Raw genomic sequence first — 18290 nt, forward strand, 5'->3', positions numbered from 1 at the left:
AAAACTGTAATAGTGGAGGTAAAACAAAAATCAAAATCCATTGCTGTCGAGTCGATTCTGACTCATAGCAACCCAACAGAGTAGAACTGCCCCATAGGGTTTCCAAGCTGTAATCTTTATGGAAGCATACTGCCACATCTTTCCCCCACAGAGCAGCTAGTAGGTTAGAATCATCTTTCGGTTAGCAGCTCAGTGCTTAGCCACTGCGCCACTCAAAAACCAAAACCAAACCCATTGCATTTGAGTCGGTTCTGACTTGTAGCTATCCTACAGGACAGAGCGGAACTGTCCCATAGGGTTTCCAAGGAGGGGCTGGTGGATTCAAACTGCCAACCTTTTGATTAGCAGCCAAGTTAACCACTGAGCCACCAGGGTTCCTTAAAAATGGAGATACAAGGTTTAATTGCAGGCTCAGAGAAAAAGGGGTTAATTCCAACAGGGGAATATAAGACGTAGAATTTACATAGGGTCTTAAATACCAAGTAGCTTACTTGGTATTATTTAAGCTACTTGGTATTTAAGACCCTAGTTGCTGTCAAGTCCATCCCAACTCGTCCCTACTCATGGGGACCCCATGTGTCTCAGCGTAGAACTGCATCTTTCAGAAGAAGATTGCTAGGCCTTTCTACCTAGGCGTCTCTGGGTGGGTTCAAACCTCCAACCTTTCAGTTAGTAGTCAAACACTTAACCATCTGTGCCACCCAGAGACTCCTAAACACTATGCAGAGCTCCCCAAAGTAGACCTGAAGACTGGGGGTATGAGGGCTGGAGGACATGGCCCAAATGAAGTCACGAGGCGGTCAGGGAATGAATGGTTAGAGGTTTGAAGTAGCCAAGCGTGCAAGGTGCTCAGGAACAATACTTGAGGGTGCCTCAAAAGTCAGCTAAGAAATGCAAGATGTGACAGGGAATCACTGGTGGCTTTTCAGAAAGAGTGGCATGATCAGATCTGTTTCAGAAAGGTACCTCTGGCTACAGTTGGTAGGATGAACTGGAAAAGAGGCAATGCAATCAATACAGGGTTCTTCAAATCTTAAGATCCCCCTCCATGAGAGAATCGACTTGTTTGGACAGTACTATGTAAGTTAAGCTGCAAAGTCAATTCAAACCAAGGACTCCCTGACAGCTTACAACCACCCAAGAGGGTGTTTGGATGCTCCAGTTTAACCAGGTTAAATGCAAGCAAGCCTCCACCCAGTGCTCCCTCCACTGAACAAGCTTTCCCTCTTCATGCTTGCCTGTGCTCCACACCTGAGTTTCCACCAACATTTTCACTAATATATTCTCAGAAAAATGTTTCAGAGGACACCAATATGGTCTAGGAGTTAACACCTGGGAGAATCATATTTGTAAACTTTCCTACTGATGATGGAGCCTTGGGTTACTTCATCTGGCGCAGACAGCAGTCCAAGGGGCCCTTCAAGTCCATTTGATTTATATGTAAAGAAGTGCTTCTCTTTCCAAAATTCAGAGATTTGTGTCCTATCAATTCAACTCAAAGAAAACAAGCTATCTAGTTCAAAAACTGATTCACTGCACTAAGAATTATAAATTGTCCTTGCGAAAGGCTGACTGTCCTATCTACTCACATTTCTAAACTTTAAGCATGGCATGTACTCAAGCTAGATTTATGATGCCACATTAATGGGCTGTTAAAAATAAAAAGTTAGGGCACACAAAGCATTCTGTGACCTGCTACTGCTTTTCAAAAGCACATCATGGCAGATGCAAAGCATTACTTTCCCAACAAAAACAAGACCCTGGCTCAGGGCAATTTTGTGCACGGTCAGCCTTTTTTTTTTTTGGATAGTTGAATTAACGCTTGTCACTACCACTGTAAAGTGCTTTGTTACACTCACATAATATACTGATCTACACGAGGGTTTATGACTTCTGGAATAAATTCTGGGCCATACAAGCCCAGCATTAAGTAAGTGACTTGTTAAGAGTAATTCCTGGTAATTTTCTTTTTAATTCCTAAGATCCATGTTGGATGACAATTTGAAAAGGGCTCACTTTCTCACTGAGCACTGATGATCTTGGAACTTTCAGGTAACACTTTAAAAGCGTTTAAGCCTTTGCTACTGCTGAAGTAAGTCAGTCCCTCATTTACGGAAACTGGAGTTACAACTTTATAAACCAATGGTGAGTTCTCAGTGACATCAGCTGGTTGTTGCCTAGTACCTATTAATATTATGACTAAAATCAAAGTGCTGTGCTCAACTTCTGTCAAAATCTTTGATCCTAAAAGGAAGCAGAAAGCTGTGGCTTACACATAATAAACACATCTCCAAATTATTAAAAAGGCATTTTATTATAAATACATTTTAGTTGTAGCAGTAAAATACATTTTGTGTTACCATGAATCTTTTCAAACAAAAGAACTTCACTGAGACAATGATCACACTGTACGAACTGTAGACCCCAAATTGAAACCAAAGTGGCTAAAAGAATTGAAAAACTAAGTTTAGAAAAAAAGAAAAGAAAAATCCCCCAAAACCCTAGGGAGTGGCTTTGGGGTCATTTTATGGTACAAAGTCACTTACATTTTCAAGAATAAATTCTTTAGATATTAGGACCTCACAGATGAGGTATCATTAACCACAAAGAAAAAAATAATTTTGTGATAATTTTGCCATAAATTAAGCTTAATTAGATGGCTGCACAACTGGTACTTTTCATGTGAGAGACGGAAACTGGCTGCCTCGGTTCTATACAGCTAGCCTCCCTTAGACTTTTCAAAGCAAGACCCAGTATGAATCTGTTAACAAACTAATCATACAAAGTTAGCTGAACAAGTTTAGGGAAGAACTACATTTTTGAAGCATTACAAAAAAACAAAACAATCCCTGCATCACTAATCACAGGACCCCTAATGAAATGCAAAACCCATTAAGTTTATAATTTAAAGAGAGGTATTTTAATCACCAGATTTACCGAGGATACCACTACTACTAAGGTATAACCAGTACCTTCATGGGTTTCAAAGAATCAAGTTGGATGACTGGCACAGAAAGCGGATACAGTACAATGTCATATACATGGATTTATAGAAAGCAGGCATGGTCTGGATATAGGAAAATCCTCTCTGTGGGAGGGGCTGAGAACATTCTCAGGTGTAACTGACACATTGGGACGGTACCCTGGACAAAGAACCCTCTGACCTATTGAAAGATAAAGAGGTCTCACACAAGGCATCATGCAAAGCAAAATGTAAAGAAACTGAAGGTCCCTGGAAGCTGGAACTGGATAAAGGAACCTCTGCTCAACATTTAAACAATCCCACCAAAGCTTTTCAAGTAGGGAGTACTGCGCTTTAAGAATTCCACAGCAGTGCATTCTAGAACGGTCGCCATGTTTACTTGTATGTCTAGGTCATTCTATATCCTATTACCTTACAAATATATTCTTTTTAAATTTTTTTTCTCCAGTTTCTCAGCAAGTTCGAAGCCAAACTAAAAACCAGAGGCAGAGCCCAATATTCCCCAAGCTGCAGTCCAGGGTCAATATTAACAATAAGGACGACAACACACAAATTTTAAAATAGCCAAAGACCAGTCAGAGTGATTACATTACAGGTAGTTTCTTTCTCAAAAACAACTAACTTGCTCATACATGTGCACCTATGATTTATGAATAACTCATACTGTGTAGGTGGTAGACTCCCCTAGACTGTTTTGCAAACATACATATTTTAAAGGGAGCAAAGTAATCAGAGACAATTACCCATTTTCTGCCATATACAACACTTAAGGGTCCTCTCACACCTGCTGGCACAGCAGAGGATCCAAAATAACGTTATTGTTAACCTGAGAAACACATAATTTGAAAAGCAAATCATTTGCAGTCACCACCCCCTCCCCCCCCAAAAAAAACCCATAAAAACTACAAATACATTATTTGGGGGTTGCCTACTGTTTTCCATGATCTTGTTCCTGCCATCCTAGTACCGTGCCCCCTGTACTTAGTGCCTCTGTAAACGCCAAGTGCCTTCTCATTCTGATGATTCCTTCCACAATGTCTCCGTGTGTGGATCATCAAGATTGACTCTAAGCACGTCATACAAATACACACAATTCCAGACCAAAGCCCAGGCAGCAGTGTACACAAAACCAGGCTCACCCTAGAGATGAAAGCGCTCCTGCACCCTCATGTGGAGGGGTGGCAGAGGCCCTAAACAAGAGGGAGGTGGGGGTGGCATGAATGTGCCACTCACGGCATCACAATTATGGAAATACGGATGGTTGAAAAGACCTTCAGACGTTCTCTCCACCAGTGGCTCTCAAAGCGTGGCTCCTGGACCAAGCAGCATCAGCATCGCCTGAGAACTAGTTCGATATGCAAATTCTCAGGCTCTAGAATGAGAAACTCCGAAGGTGGGGGGCAGCAGTCTGTATTTTAACAAGACTGTGTGGTAATTCCGATGCTCGCTCAAGGTTGAGAACCACTGCTCTATACTGGTCCCAATTCTAAAACCTTAAAACAGGACAGATTTGTAAATAGATAACTTGACCTTCATTCCCTACTGTGTGACTGGCTACACTATTTGAAACCTATGTAATCTGCCACCCCTCTGCCTTTACTTCTCAAATATTAAAAGTCTTCATGAAAAAAATTATTTTATAAAATCAGATATTTTTTAAAGGTAATATTGATTTCCCCTCCTATACAGAGTTCTAAGGCAGGCAGTCACATGCTAGTATATAAAATAAAATACAGAAGAGACCTCATACATGAGGTGCAAAAAATGTCTAAAAAGACTCCCCAAGAACATAATGAAAATTCCATAATATTGTTTAATGAACTCATAGAATTATATAAAACATACTATGTTTTATGCTTAATATTTGTATCAAAATAAAATTTCTATTGAACAAATTGCAAATAAAGTCTGATCTAACTCTCTGATTACCAAAACTATACGAATGCCTCTGGAACTTCATAACACCCCCGTTTCAGAAGCTTCAGACTAGCACTGTCTAAGTGGGTTTAGGATCTAAGCACAGTTCACATTTCTAAGTCTAGATTATTCTGTTAGGTACTTCACTTCAAAAAAGCTGTAGAAACTCACATGAGTGACTCTTCTTGCTTAAAGTTCACTCCAAAGCAGATATTTTCAATCAGCTCAAAGAATTTAAAGGTTATATTAGAATTATTTTTTATATTTAATCTGTTTAATCTCATATTCTAGTTTAAAGTAATAACACCATTTCCCAAATGTGTTTTAATAAGAATGTTAAACATCAGAGTTACTCCTTGTAACACTGGTCTCAAAATTGCTAATTAAACAGGTATGAAAGGATTAAGTGTGAATTTAGCAGCTTTACAGTAAAATCTCAGCAAATAAATACCCAATCTCAAGTAGATGGGAAATGTGAGGAGTCCATCATAATGATCACTTTGAAGACTATCATCCACCTACTCCTTCTTGATGATACCTTTATAATATGTGATGGGCACTGCTAAGTGATATTTTGAACAAGAAATCATAGTTACAATGCTATGCATTTTCTAATTTCTGATGGCAAAGAGGGGAAAGAAAAATCAGATCCATTAGAACATTTACTTCGAGATGCAGGAAGACTATACAGAGTGGTAGTAGAAATTGAGGGTTTGCATATGTTAAGGGGCTGGTTGTTGTTGTTAGGAGCCATTGAGTCGATTCTGACTCACAGCGACCCTATGAGCAACAGAATGAAACACCGCCTGATCCTGCGCCATCCACACAATCATCACTATGTTTGAGTCCAAGGGGATGGTTAGCAAGTGATAATGTCTGGTAAATCAGCGAAGGCAAATTACTACCTTTGAGGAGCTGGAAGAAAAAAAAACCGAATGGCTAGCCTAAATAACATTTTAAGGCAGCGATTTGTAACTTTCAATATATTTAAAGTTTTCACCTTGTATTTTATAGTTTTACCGGGATTCCCTTTTTAAAAACAACTCCAATATGAAACAATGCTAAGGGTAACAGGTGTCTATTTTTAAATGACTAAAATTGGTGAATCTCATTTTCTTAATAACGATAGTTAAAATGTGAAGATTTACCTTGAAATTGTTTTTCACTCCCTGGCCCTCCATGGGCCAAGGCGGCTACAGATACATTCTCATATGTTTATAGCTTTGCTCTCAAGATGCATGTACATGAAAAATATTAAATATTAAACACGTAAAATCAACTATACTAGAGCAACAAGAGACTATGTATTAATTATCCCAAAGTTAGGAAATGCAGTTAGCTTTCTCAGTCACTTTAATGCTTCCATAAACAAGGAAACTATTTTCATAAATCAGTCTTTGAGCTTGCTGGGTTTAATTAGGTGATGCTTATATAGTGGGAATTCTGCTTATTTGACTTATTCCGCAATTCTTTCAACTGAAAAGACGAGTTGATGTTTACACGGAATCTGAAACTCTGATGAGAAAAACCACACAAAGCAGTTTGTTATATACAAAATGACCTGGATAGGAAGCATATCTGTGTGAGAAAAGGAAAATTAAGGTCATACTAGTTTAAATGATCAATAATTAACTACTGATTAAACAAAACAAAGCTCTGCTATAACAATTTGGCAAAGCATATGCCCAAATGCCAACCAAAACTTCTAAAAACACACCAGAAAGTACCCACGTTAAACTGAATGAGGCTCTTCAAATTTTAACAACAGTTCATTTTCAGATCAGGAAAAAAAAAAAAAGGATAAATATTCTACTTTACAAACTCTATCACCAAAAATAATTTCTTTAAGGTAAAAAAGGAAAATCTCAAGTAGCACTGAAATTAAAAAGTGAAATGAATAAACAATGTTTCTGGCAAGAAAAAGGAAACTTCAGAGTGATACAAAGTGATAAAAAGATACGAAGAACAAAGACAGCGTGTGAATAATTAACCTCACTTAGAAGAAATCTGTTAGGGAAGAAAATGAACTTGGTAATACTTGGTATTATCAGAGGGCTATCATCAAGTTTTCTAAAAAATATATATATACATACAGGAGTTCCATCTGAGCACTAAAGTTGAATAGTATACAAAGTAAGTTACGTTTTATAAGTCTAATTTTTGAGTGCTTGCTAATACTACCCAAATAATACCCAAACATCATCAACTGTCTTCAGTAGCCATGCCTCATTTCAACGGAAACTTGCAATGATTCTTACAGTAAGACTTGCTCAAAACCATTACAAGATACTACGGGTAAATAACAGATTCTTTAAAGCACGGTTGGAAAGATGGCATAAAACAATGATGAGGAAAGTAAGCTTGTTAGAGGTTAAAATAAGCATTCAGTGCAGAATCTATAGAGTATCAGATGGAAACAACATTCAAATCCTTGGCTGGCTGTAGAAATAATAAAGACACGAGGGACATCTGGACGCTTACAGCAGAGTAGTGAACTAATAAGCAACCATTATTTTTAATTTTTTGGAAATAACTGCTTAGAATGGGGATGTCACAACAACTTAACAGCTTCTTTAACCAAAGCTTCCATGATTGATATATTTATATAAGGGTTTGCACATGAAGCCCTTAACTAAATACAAATAATTTAAAAACTGATGTTTTTTTAAAGGTTCAAGTATAGAAAATTAGGCAATGATTTCATGATGACGGGTTCACTGAAAGTCCTGACATTACAGTTCTGTCTTCACGTTATCGAAATGCCTCTGAACATTTACTGAGCCTGTGCTGCAGTCCTGTATACTCTGGAGGAGAAATCATCACCACCCAGGAAATTATTTTTCATAGGCATCCTCATATCAGGCACTCCTAATTTTCATGTGGGCTATGCCTTGAGTTTCCTTAAAGAGTTGGAAGGACAGAACTATAAGGCAAATTGTTTTCTTCTTCTCTTCTGACTAAAGTATGCTGAGCAAAACTGGACATAGCTAAATGTGGTGATCTGACATCATACAAAGAAAATGTGGTGGTGGAATTTGCTGGCTCAGTTTTCCGACTGTGATTTATACTAAGCATTAGCACGTCTGCACTCTACAGGTCAACATCTGTCAGCTCACACAGACACCCGCAGCCTGTAATGGGAAGCCACATACAAATGAACTGCACTCTTGAGCAAAATGACAGAGCTGAAGGAAGGTGGCACTCCTCTTTCGTCCTGTAGCTTATGAACCTTTCACAAAAGGCACTCTCTCATCCTAAATAGTCTGAGGGCTACAGGGTGTTATAGCTGGCCAACATAAACTAAACTCCAGATAAAAATGTACTTCTTCTAACATAGGATGGCCTATTAAAAGTCGTCCTTCAAAAAAAAGAATTTTGAATGGATCGCCAGGAAGGTTGGGTTCATTTGCAGACTCGTCTTATTTAAAAAAAAAAAAAAAAGTTACAGTTTCAAGATCTCTTGGAAGTATAAAAGTAGTACTGCTAGTTCAGGAAAGATGATAAGGACATGCATCGCTTCAAAAATATTACAAGACCACAAGTTTTAAGAGGGTGAATGTTTTCCTTTGGATTTTACCAAAGTTCATTCAAAACAATTTGTAGACTGTAGACTATTTAAGATAGCTATTTAAATTTTGTATTTTTTGTACAAGTTCATTGGGGTTACTTTAGAAGAACTGAAAGACATGGAAAACAAGGGTAGTTTTCTACCCTAGATGAATTTTGATACATCTTTGACAAACATTGTATTTCTTCTTTAATGATGTTCCTTAAACAAAACAGTTAGCAAAATATTTGAATTTCCATGTATAATGTTGCATTTTAATGTAAACATCAAATAAGGTACCAAAATTTTTACTGAGGGAAAAAAACAAACCTTAAAGCGGCACAAGTCTTTATACCACTAGAGAAGGGGGAAGAAGCCAGATTACAAACATTTACACATGCATAGTAAGGGGGTAAAAAGGATTTTACTAAATTCACTCATTTTTAAAATAGTTATCAAGTCTACTAAGCACCAACAATCCTAAAAATTTTTCAGTTTCATGATTTGTTTAAAAACAAAAAAACACTATCAAATTAACATTAAAAACAAGCTTGAAGTGTAGCTTGTCCAAGAAACAAAATAAGTATGCCGATGTTTTTTCACTTTTCAAAAAACAGTGGCATACTAAATACACCTGCAAAGAATGCCTTTCACTCTATCCTGTGGTGGATGGAGATTTCAACAGCACATCATACGTAATCTAAAACTATAAAAGTTTTAGAATGCAGCATCCTGTCACAAAAAAAAAGGTTGATAAAACTTAAAAGTATTTTTAAGATGCTGCCCCTTTATTTTAAAAAATTTTAAATGAATTTAAGCAAAAATAACATACATTTGTACATCAACTGGTCATTTCTGGTACAGAAACCCAGCATATGGTAATATTATTGAATAAATGTAAATGCTACTTACAGTTTTTTTTTTCTTTTTAAATACATTTTAGACAAACTTTTTTCTTTTTTTTCTTTATAGTTGCACAATTAACCTCTTAGCTGCTAGCTTGATGCAAACGTATCTAACAATACACAAATTTAAAAATATTTTTTATTCTACATAAAAGCTGTCAAAATTCTGACACATCAAAAATGCAAAATAATGGCATATACTTTTAAAAAATTAGTTGCAAGTCTAGCAGCAAAGCAATTAAGTGAGAACATATTTAATATTAAAAACAAAGGGAACTGTGCATCTATAGGTGAAGTCCAACTATCTTAATTCTATCGATACAAACAGAAATTAAAACATTCTCCCTGGAGGAAAAAAGTGATTATTTAAAATAGGAGTAAAAGCCATTGCCGCCCGAAGCGCTGCCCAGGCTAAGTTCCTGGAACAGAGACAGAGGGTCGCTACTCTTCTTAGTCTGCTCAGGTGGGGGTCTGGGCTTGGGAGGGGCCCGCAGAGCGCTGGCATAAGACATGGCGGGCTTGCTCCCCACAGAGCTCTGCTGGCTACTGCTGCTGGCAGACTCCGCGATCTGCTTGTTGGGCATGAGGGGTGGGAACTGGCCAAGATGCTGCAGCACGTTATAATTGAAGGAACTGGACAACTCCAGGTTTTCAGACTTCAGCTGATCCTCAGGGGGTTTGACAGTCTTGGGAGGAGCTAAAAGCAGAGAAGAGAGACACTGGTTTAGGGGGAGGTGGGCAGTGATATTCATGCATCTTATTAACTCAGACGGTCATCACTGGTTCTCACATATCGGGACACTCAGTGACAGTACAGCCACAAGGACAGACAACTTCTACCACATAATGTTGAAATCACACACATCTAACCAAACTTCTCTATCGTATAAACATACTCACAAAATAATTAACCATATAAACTGGAACAGCTAACATATAAGAAATAAAGGTTTTATTTGAAGGCTTGCTAAAAAATAAAATGACTTGTACAACTGAACCATTTGATATTATATTAACCGTGATATTAACGGGGAGCCCTGGTGGCGCAGTGGTTAAGAGCTTGGCTGCTAATCAAAAGGTCGACAGTTCAAATCTACCAGCTGCTTCTTGGAAACCCTATGGGGAAGTTCTACTGTGTCCTATAGGGTCTCTATGAGTCAGAATGGACTCGACGGCAACGGGTTTGGTTATATTAATATTACATATTATATTATGTTAATATATTAACTTATCCTAGTTTGAAAATGGGAATTTTCTTAAATAAAAATTAATTACGTACGCAGACTTCTGGTCAAAACAGCTGTTATTATTAATCTAAGTAATAGTAGTACTGGATTCTATTTGTTAAAAATGATACCCTTTCTTGTAATATATATTAAGTATCTATGGAATAATAAGGAGCCCTGGTTGTGCAGTGGCTAAGTGGTCAGTGGTTCGAACTCACCAGCTGCTCCATGGGAGAAAGATGTGACAATCTATTCCCGGAAAGATTTACAGTCTTGGAAACCCTAGGGGGCAGTTCTACTCTGCCCTACAGGGTCGCTATGAGTCAGAATTGACTTGACAGCAGTGGGTTCGGTTTTTTGGTGTGGAATAAGGTGGTTAAGGAAAACAAACAAACAAAACAATTGTAAACCACTTCACATCATTTCCTCTAATTGGCTTCACATTAAAGGTCTTTAAAATTTGACTCCACCCTCCCAACCAGTTTTATTGCCCACTAAATCTCACTATTATATAGCTTGTTGTCAGATACTGCTTTCGTTTTCAATCTCTTAAAAACTTCAACAACATTTTATTGGCTTATAAGCATAATACATATTTACTGGGGATAATTTGGAAATTACAGAAAAGTCCAGAGAGGAAAATCCATCTTCCCAAATACCAAACATAAGCCTCAACTTGTTGGTGTATTTTTTTCCAATGCACATCATTTAATGCAGAGTATTTCATAACTTATTTAAATAATCTCTCATTTTTAGAAAATTGAATTACAGCTAATTTTTCCTCTTTTATAGACTGTGATGTTATTATAAATAAATATTTCTAAATATTCACAACTATTTCCTTAGGATAAATTACTAGAAGTATAATGGCTGGGTATACACACAATTAAAACTTTGGTCACTATGGCCAAACTGCCCTCCAGAAAGATGCTGTCTGTTTATACTCACACCACCAATGTTTGAGGGTGCCTGTTTCCCTCAACACTGGTGGGTTTATTTTTGTTTGTTTTTGTTTTTTTTAACTTAGCCTATTTTTAAAGTGAATAATTATCTTGTAGTTTTAATTTGCACTTCTTTGATTACTGGTGTTTACAGACATTTTCCCCTTATGTTTATTACCTATTTGTGGACCACCTGGATGCCTCTGTCCATTATTCTATTAGCCAACCTATTCTATTGCTTGTTTTTTCATATTATTTTATAAGAGCTTTTTACATTTGAAGAGTACTAATCCTCTGTTATATGTTGCAATGTTTTTGCCTACTTTGTGATTTGTCTTTTAATTTTATTTATGATAGTTCTACTTTGTCAATAAATGTTTTAGATTTTATGTAAATAAATCTATGAGCTATTTCCTCTGTGGAGTCAGATAAATATTTACTCTATTTTTTCCTAGATCTTTTATAATTTCATGCTTTCGATTAAGATCTTTGATCTATCTGCAATTTGTTTAGTATATAGCATAAGGTAAAGATATAACTTTGTTTATTTGTTTATTTCCCCCGAATAGAGAATTGAGCCAATATCATTTATTGACTAATCTATCTTTTCCAAGCTGATCCTTCTTTTATTATATACTAAATTCTTCTGTACATTTGAATCTGTCTCTGGGCTTTCCAATGAGTTGTGTCTATTTCTGTACTAGTACTGTTTTAGTTATTGTGGCTCTATAATGCATTATATTGTCTGCCATTCTAAATTCTCCTTCATTATTTTCTTCCCTGCCTCCTCAGATAAAACACATCCTAGATGTTCTCACTAGACCATCTACATAATTAGACAGGCCTTGGTGAATCATGCTCATCCCTATTTTCCTGCTTTCTCACAGGTTGCTTTTCTTCGCTGGAATCTGCCCGTTTATCTTTCCAAAAACCTGAAATTACCACCTCAATCCAACTCAACAAATGTCTCCTGAGCACTTATATTCAGTGCCATGCTAGGCACAAAGTTGCGAAGAGTGGCCCTTCATGAACTCATGATTTCACTGTGGAGATAACAGACAAACCCATAACATGGTTAAACAGCAGTGGAAGCGGCACATGTCAAGCGCCAAATGAACTCCAACGGGTAGTAAAGAAGTTCTGAGACCACTGCAGAGGGAATCACAGCGAAAATGGCTTGTAATTTAGATGTTTCTCAGGAAATTGAAACAACAGTGAGTGTATTTATGTTAGGCCTTTAAAACGACAAAGGAACCCCAAGAACAATACAGTAGCTTACACACAGTAAGTACTAATGAATATTTAAAGATTAAAATGACAATGTCTCTTGCCAGGAAACAAGACCAAAAATTTTTAACGTTTTTTTGTCTTACCATGTCTACTGTTATAAAAATATGCTTATAAGGAATATACTCAAAAACAGGTCAGTTGCAGAAACAATGAATTCACATACTAAAGATGAACAAAATTAATTTCAAATACAAAGGCTGATGCAACCAGGGCAGAAAGTCACCACACAAAGATCACAGACTTGGTTACAAAGATCAATGTCTGCAGCCTACAAAGAGCAGGACATTAAAGAACTCAAATAACACAATGAGCTGTTTTACATTCAACATGAAAAACAGAGGGAACAAAGGAAAGATAAGAGTGCATTCACAGTCAAGGCTAAAGGGAAAGACTTTCCACCATACAGACAAGCTTAGAGCATCTGTCTATTCCTATCCCTTTCTATACCTTTTTTTTTCCCTTTAGCCATGGACTTTGGAACTTCTCAGTTTGTTAGAATACAAGGAATAAAACAGAAGGTTTATAAATTTCAAAACGTTAGATGTGGCTGGTCTCTCGGATGGCCAAACTCTAATATTATGTAGCAAATTAACAACAACTTTATTGACAATGAATTTTTGTAAACTGATTAGTATTAACCTAACCAACTCCCACCCCAATCCTGGAGAAACAAACAGAAAAAAAGCTTCTCTCAAGCAAAGGTGATTCTATCTACCTAGCTATATGTTTTAAGTTTCATTACTTTTTCCATTTAGTCACAATTCAAAATGATCAAATACCTTCCAGACCGTAAATATGCAACCAATATAAAACAAAACCAAACCTGTTGCTGGTGAGTCGATTCCAACTCATAGCAACCCTATACAACAGAGTAGAACTGTCCCATAGCGCTTCCAAGGAGCGGGGGTGGATCTGAACTGCCGACCTTTTGGTTAGCAGCCCAACACTTAACCCCTGTGCCACCACGGCTCCAAAACCAATATAGTCATGAATTAAATGTTTGCCTGAGGCACAACTATGAGCTATGTACATTAAATATTGTTCAAAACTAATACTATAAATTGGGGGAGGGGCAGGGTGGTAGAAGAAAAACTACATAAATACCCAGGAGGAAAGTATTTGAAACTGCAGGGTTTTGGCAACGCACCAACCTTGTCTTACCTATCAACTCTCTGGGCTGGGCTGTCCTGCTGGGTCCATTGCACGGAATGTTCTGGTAGGGGGCAGATGAGGTGGTGTTTACCCAGGACTCCGGGGATGAAAAGTTGAAAGAAGATTGGTGATTATGGTCCTGAAGCTCTTTACACTGAGCAAGACTGTCTTGAGGAGCGCTTACTTCTTCAGAACAAGGCTGTACTGAGCTGGATGAGATTCTTCTTTGGTACAAGGGCCGACCAGGTCCTCTGGGTTCATACTGCACAAAGAAAAAGGACACTTCATAAATCAGTGCACCTTATTCCATCCCCCTCCCTTTTCAGTCCATAGCAATCTCACTATATTGAGTACAAATCTTTAACAATATTCTCTTATGTGATTGTGAAAATCACCCAAAAAGCAGCCTGAGCTGTGGACATGGTGTCAAGAGACCTGGGCTGAAAACTTAGTTCTGGACCTTGCTATGCTGTCCTATGACCAAGAACAATACACATCTGATTTCTGACTAACCTCTTGGGAACTCAGTTACTTCACCTGTAAAAGGGATTACCCAGAGCACCTCACCTCTTAGTATTGCTGTTAGGATAAAATGCATTCGGCATGTACAGCATTTAGAACAATTCCTAGCACACAGGAAGTGTTCTGTGTTACATGATTGTTTTAATGTAGCTTATAAAGATAAGATTCCATGTTAGACTTTAAATGATAATTTCTCTTAACAGAATGGAATTGGCTTTTTATTGTCCCATTCTTTCTTCCCGATAACAATATATTTAACAGCTCTTATTCAGTTTGTCTTGGAAGAAGTACAGGCAGAATGTTCCTTAGAAGGGAGGTTGGCGACACTTCATCTTACATACTCTGGACATGTTATCAGGAGGGACCAGTCCCTGGAGAAGGACATCATGCTTGGTAAAGGGGAGGGTCAGCAAAAAAGAGGAAGACCATGAACAAGATGGACTGACACAGTGGCTGCAACAAAGGGCTCAAACATAACAACAATTGTTTGAGAATGACGCAGGACCAAGCAGTGTTTCCTTCTGTTGTATGTAGGGTCGCTATGAGTTGGAATCAACTCGGCGGTACCTAACAACAATTCAGCTTGTGTTCAATTATGATCCTGCGGAATCTTTTTTTACCATCATTATTAGCAATAACTGGAAATCAGGAACTGGAAGTTGGATTAAACAAGAGAGAGAATCGGTGCAGTAATAAACCAAACCAAATCCACTTCCATTGAGTCGACTGCGACTCATAGCGACCCTGTAGGACAGACTAGAACTGCCCTATAGGGTTTCCAAAGCTGTAAATCTTTATGGAAGCAGACAGCCACATCTTTCTCCCGCAGAGCAGCTGGTGGATTTGAACACTGACCTTTCAGTTAGCAGCCAAGCACTTTAACCACTGCCACCAGGGCTCCATACGGTACAGTAACAAAAGGCTATTTTGGGGGAAGATAAGACAGCACAAGCAGATACTGTCCTACCAATTAAATGAGTAAATTGTAGGCGTAAGCACTGTGGATATAAGGTCAACACAGATGGAACCACTAGGATATAAACCAGGGTTGGGATAGGTGGGAGGAGAGAAATTCCCTCACTATTAAACTGTGAGTGTCTAAGTCATTTCTGTATTTCCAAAGTTTTAGCTACTGAATGAGAAATGCCAGAGGTAATATTTCAACCTAGTTAATTCCTTTTCTCACATATTTTTTTTATTGTTCTTTTGTCTCTAAGCATAATATCTAAATTCATCTTTCATTTTACTCTACTTTAAAGGCAATTTTTTAGTGGTCAAGATCATTCTGAATTTGATTTTGGTTTTCCAGAATATTAACCATCCTAACTAATTTCGCTGTCAACTGCAAATTTAATCAGTACATTTTAAATTACCTTGTCTAGGCCAAGTATTGAGTAGAATAATCAACTTTCTAAACGCTTTGTCTATGGCCAGACAATCCCTGAATGATTGATCACCACGGTTTGTGCAGTGTGTCTTTTTGTCAAGGTTTGTTTTGAAGACCATTAGATCTGAAAATCAAAATGAAATGCTTCTTTTTATTGCCATCCCCTGAGTGTTTAGCCCATTCACAGCTCTGTAGGGAATGCCATTCTAAAGTCTTTATGTGTGACCATAATTCTCAGTTCTCCTGTTTCACTCCCAGGTCTTGGCAACTGAAAGTCTAGAGTGCCTCAGACTGATTTCTCTCAGCAATCCTGCTCTACATCTACACCCCTTTTCCCAACCTTCAGAGGGACTTGGATTTGGGGGAGACTCCACATGCCTTGGGAGAGAGATCTCTCTCAGCTCTCCTGCCCTGCCTCTCAGCTTTGGTGTACTGTCCTTGAGCACTTGTGAAGATCTTTGGGGAAGCACATGAGGGAGGGTTCAGACTTGCGTTGTAGCTGGGGCATCTCAGAATTCTAATCTGTCATGCTAGCCCACAGAGTCATTAAAAGGGCAAAGTCTTCCTCCTTTTACTGCTCTGCCAGGGATGAGAGCGACTATGGGTTTCTTCTCTCCTCTGAAGGGCTCACTATTTTCTAAAGTTTAGTTCACTTAGGCTTCTTTGCATCCACAACTCTCTGATGTGTTCAGAAAAACTGTGACTTTGTAGCTGACCTAGCATGCATTGGTTATTAAGAGTGAGAGTAATGGTGTTTGGAAACTCTCTGCATCCTAACTGGAAGTGGAACTTAATAAGCTTTGTCTTGAAATTCCACACCTCTAATGACCTCTGCTGCTCATCTCTCTCTTGGACTACTGCTAAAAATTCCTCTAAGTTCTGCCTGCTTTCACACTGGCCACCCTCTACCACTGGAGAATTCTCTTACTTGCTTTTAAAAATAATGCTTTTTTAATGAAAAAATAACATACATGTTTGCTGTCCAAAAAAAAGAAAATTACCCTGCTCTCACCACTCAGAGATGATGCATGCCTTTTTAAAAAAGAAATGTTTACTACATGCACACAAAAACAAACAGGAAGAGCATCATATACACCTAAGTACCAGCTCCAGTTGCAGCAAATTCCAATACTTACCCGTAGTTGCATAAGTTCTATCTGTTTAACTAAAGCACTACAGATACAGTTAACGCTCTGTGCACACTTCCCCAAAGGAAACGACTATCTTGAGGTTGGAATATGCAAATCCATGCATGTTCTTATGCATTCACTACAATAAGCAATAAACAGTGCTGCTTTGGCATGTTTTCAAAAATTACAGAAATGGTGTCACAATTTATATATCATTCTGCAACTTAGCTTTTTTTCCCCCACTTAACATTGTGTTTTTGAGGTTTATGTATGTTGATACCTGAAGCTCTAGCTCATTAATTTTAACTGCATTTTTCTCAATGAATGTATCAGTTTATTTATTCATTCATCTGTTGATAAACACTTAGTTTTTTATGTTTCTGTATCGTAAACAACGTTGCAACAAGCATTCTTGCATAAGTCTTCTTGGACACAGATACAAGAATTTCTCTACAGTGTATATCTGTTGTTGTTGTGTGCCATCCAGTCGATTTCAACTCATCGTGAACCCATGTGACAGAGTGAAACTGTCCCATAGAGTTTGCTTGGCTGTAATCTTTATGGGAGCAGACTGCCAGGTCTTTCTCCCGCAGAGCAACTCGGTTTTGAACCGCTAACCTTTTGGTTAGCAGTTGAGTGCTTAACCATTGCGCCACCAGGGCTCCTTAGAGTATATATCTAGAAGAGGAATTTCTGGGTGATGCACATCTCCAATTTCTGAAAGATTTTGTTTTCCGAGGTGGTTGTAGCAATTTACACTCTCACTAGCAAGCGTAGGAAAGCTCCTATCATGGCTGTGTCAGACTTGTATATTTCTGCCAGCCTGACAGGTACGGAATAGTGTCTTATTTTAAATTACATTTCCCTGACTGCTAGGGAAATTGAGCATTTTTTTGTTATTGGGATTTTGTTACAAGAGGCATTTGGGTTTCCTCTTCTGTGACTTCCTTGTTTATACCTGTTCATACTTGTTCTCTGCCTATTTTTATATTGGATCATACCTTTTTCTCAAGGAGAAAAAAAATTTGTAGGAGTTCTTTAAATCAGCTGTTCTCAAGGTGTGGTGTGCAGACCCCACAGGGATCTCCAACATCTTTTCAGGGGGCCATAAGGTCAAAACTATTTTCATAATAATACTAAGGCCTTTTCCACTGTGTTAACATCTGCACTGATGGTACAAGGGTACTGACAGGAAAAACTGCTCACCCTTTAGTACAAATGAAGGTACTGCACCAAACTATACCAGTAGTCATGGACTCTTTACCCCATGTACTTGCTGGGGTGGGGGTG

General features: G+C 38.0%; 1 protein-coding gene across 7 annotated transcripts in view; it reads right to left on the reverse strand.

The window, feature by feature from the left end:
• Positions 1-1241: 1241 nt before the first annotated feature.
• The window catches only part of HELZ (helicase with zinc finger), a 188621-nt gene continuing 171572 nt past the window's right edge, over positions 1242-18290 (reverse strand). For 6 of the 7 annotated variants that reach the window (XM_004374202.2, XM_012554956.2, XM_023729299.1 and 3 more), the window contains 2 exons: positions 13971-14223; positions 1244-10049 (listed from right to left, as the gene is read on the reverse strand). In XM_004374202.2, the coding sequence (XP_004374259.1) occupies positions 9715-10049; positions 13971-14223 (588 nt within the window). In that variant the 3' untranslated portion in view covers positions 1244-9714. Of the gene's footprint in view, positions 10050-13970; positions 14224-18290 lie in introns of all 7 variants that reach the window. The other variant, XM_023729303.1, reaches the window with a different exon arrangement.

This window comes from Trichechus manatus, unplaced genomic scaffold (assembly GCF_000243295.1).
Source record: "Trichechus manatus latirostris isolate Lorelei unplaced genomic scaffold, TriManLat1.0 scaffold00028, whole genome shotgun sequence".
In the NCBI taxonomy this organism is placed as follows: domain Eukaryota; kingdom Metazoa; phylum Chordata; class Mammalia; order Sirenia; family Trichechidae; genus Trichechus; species Trichechus manatus.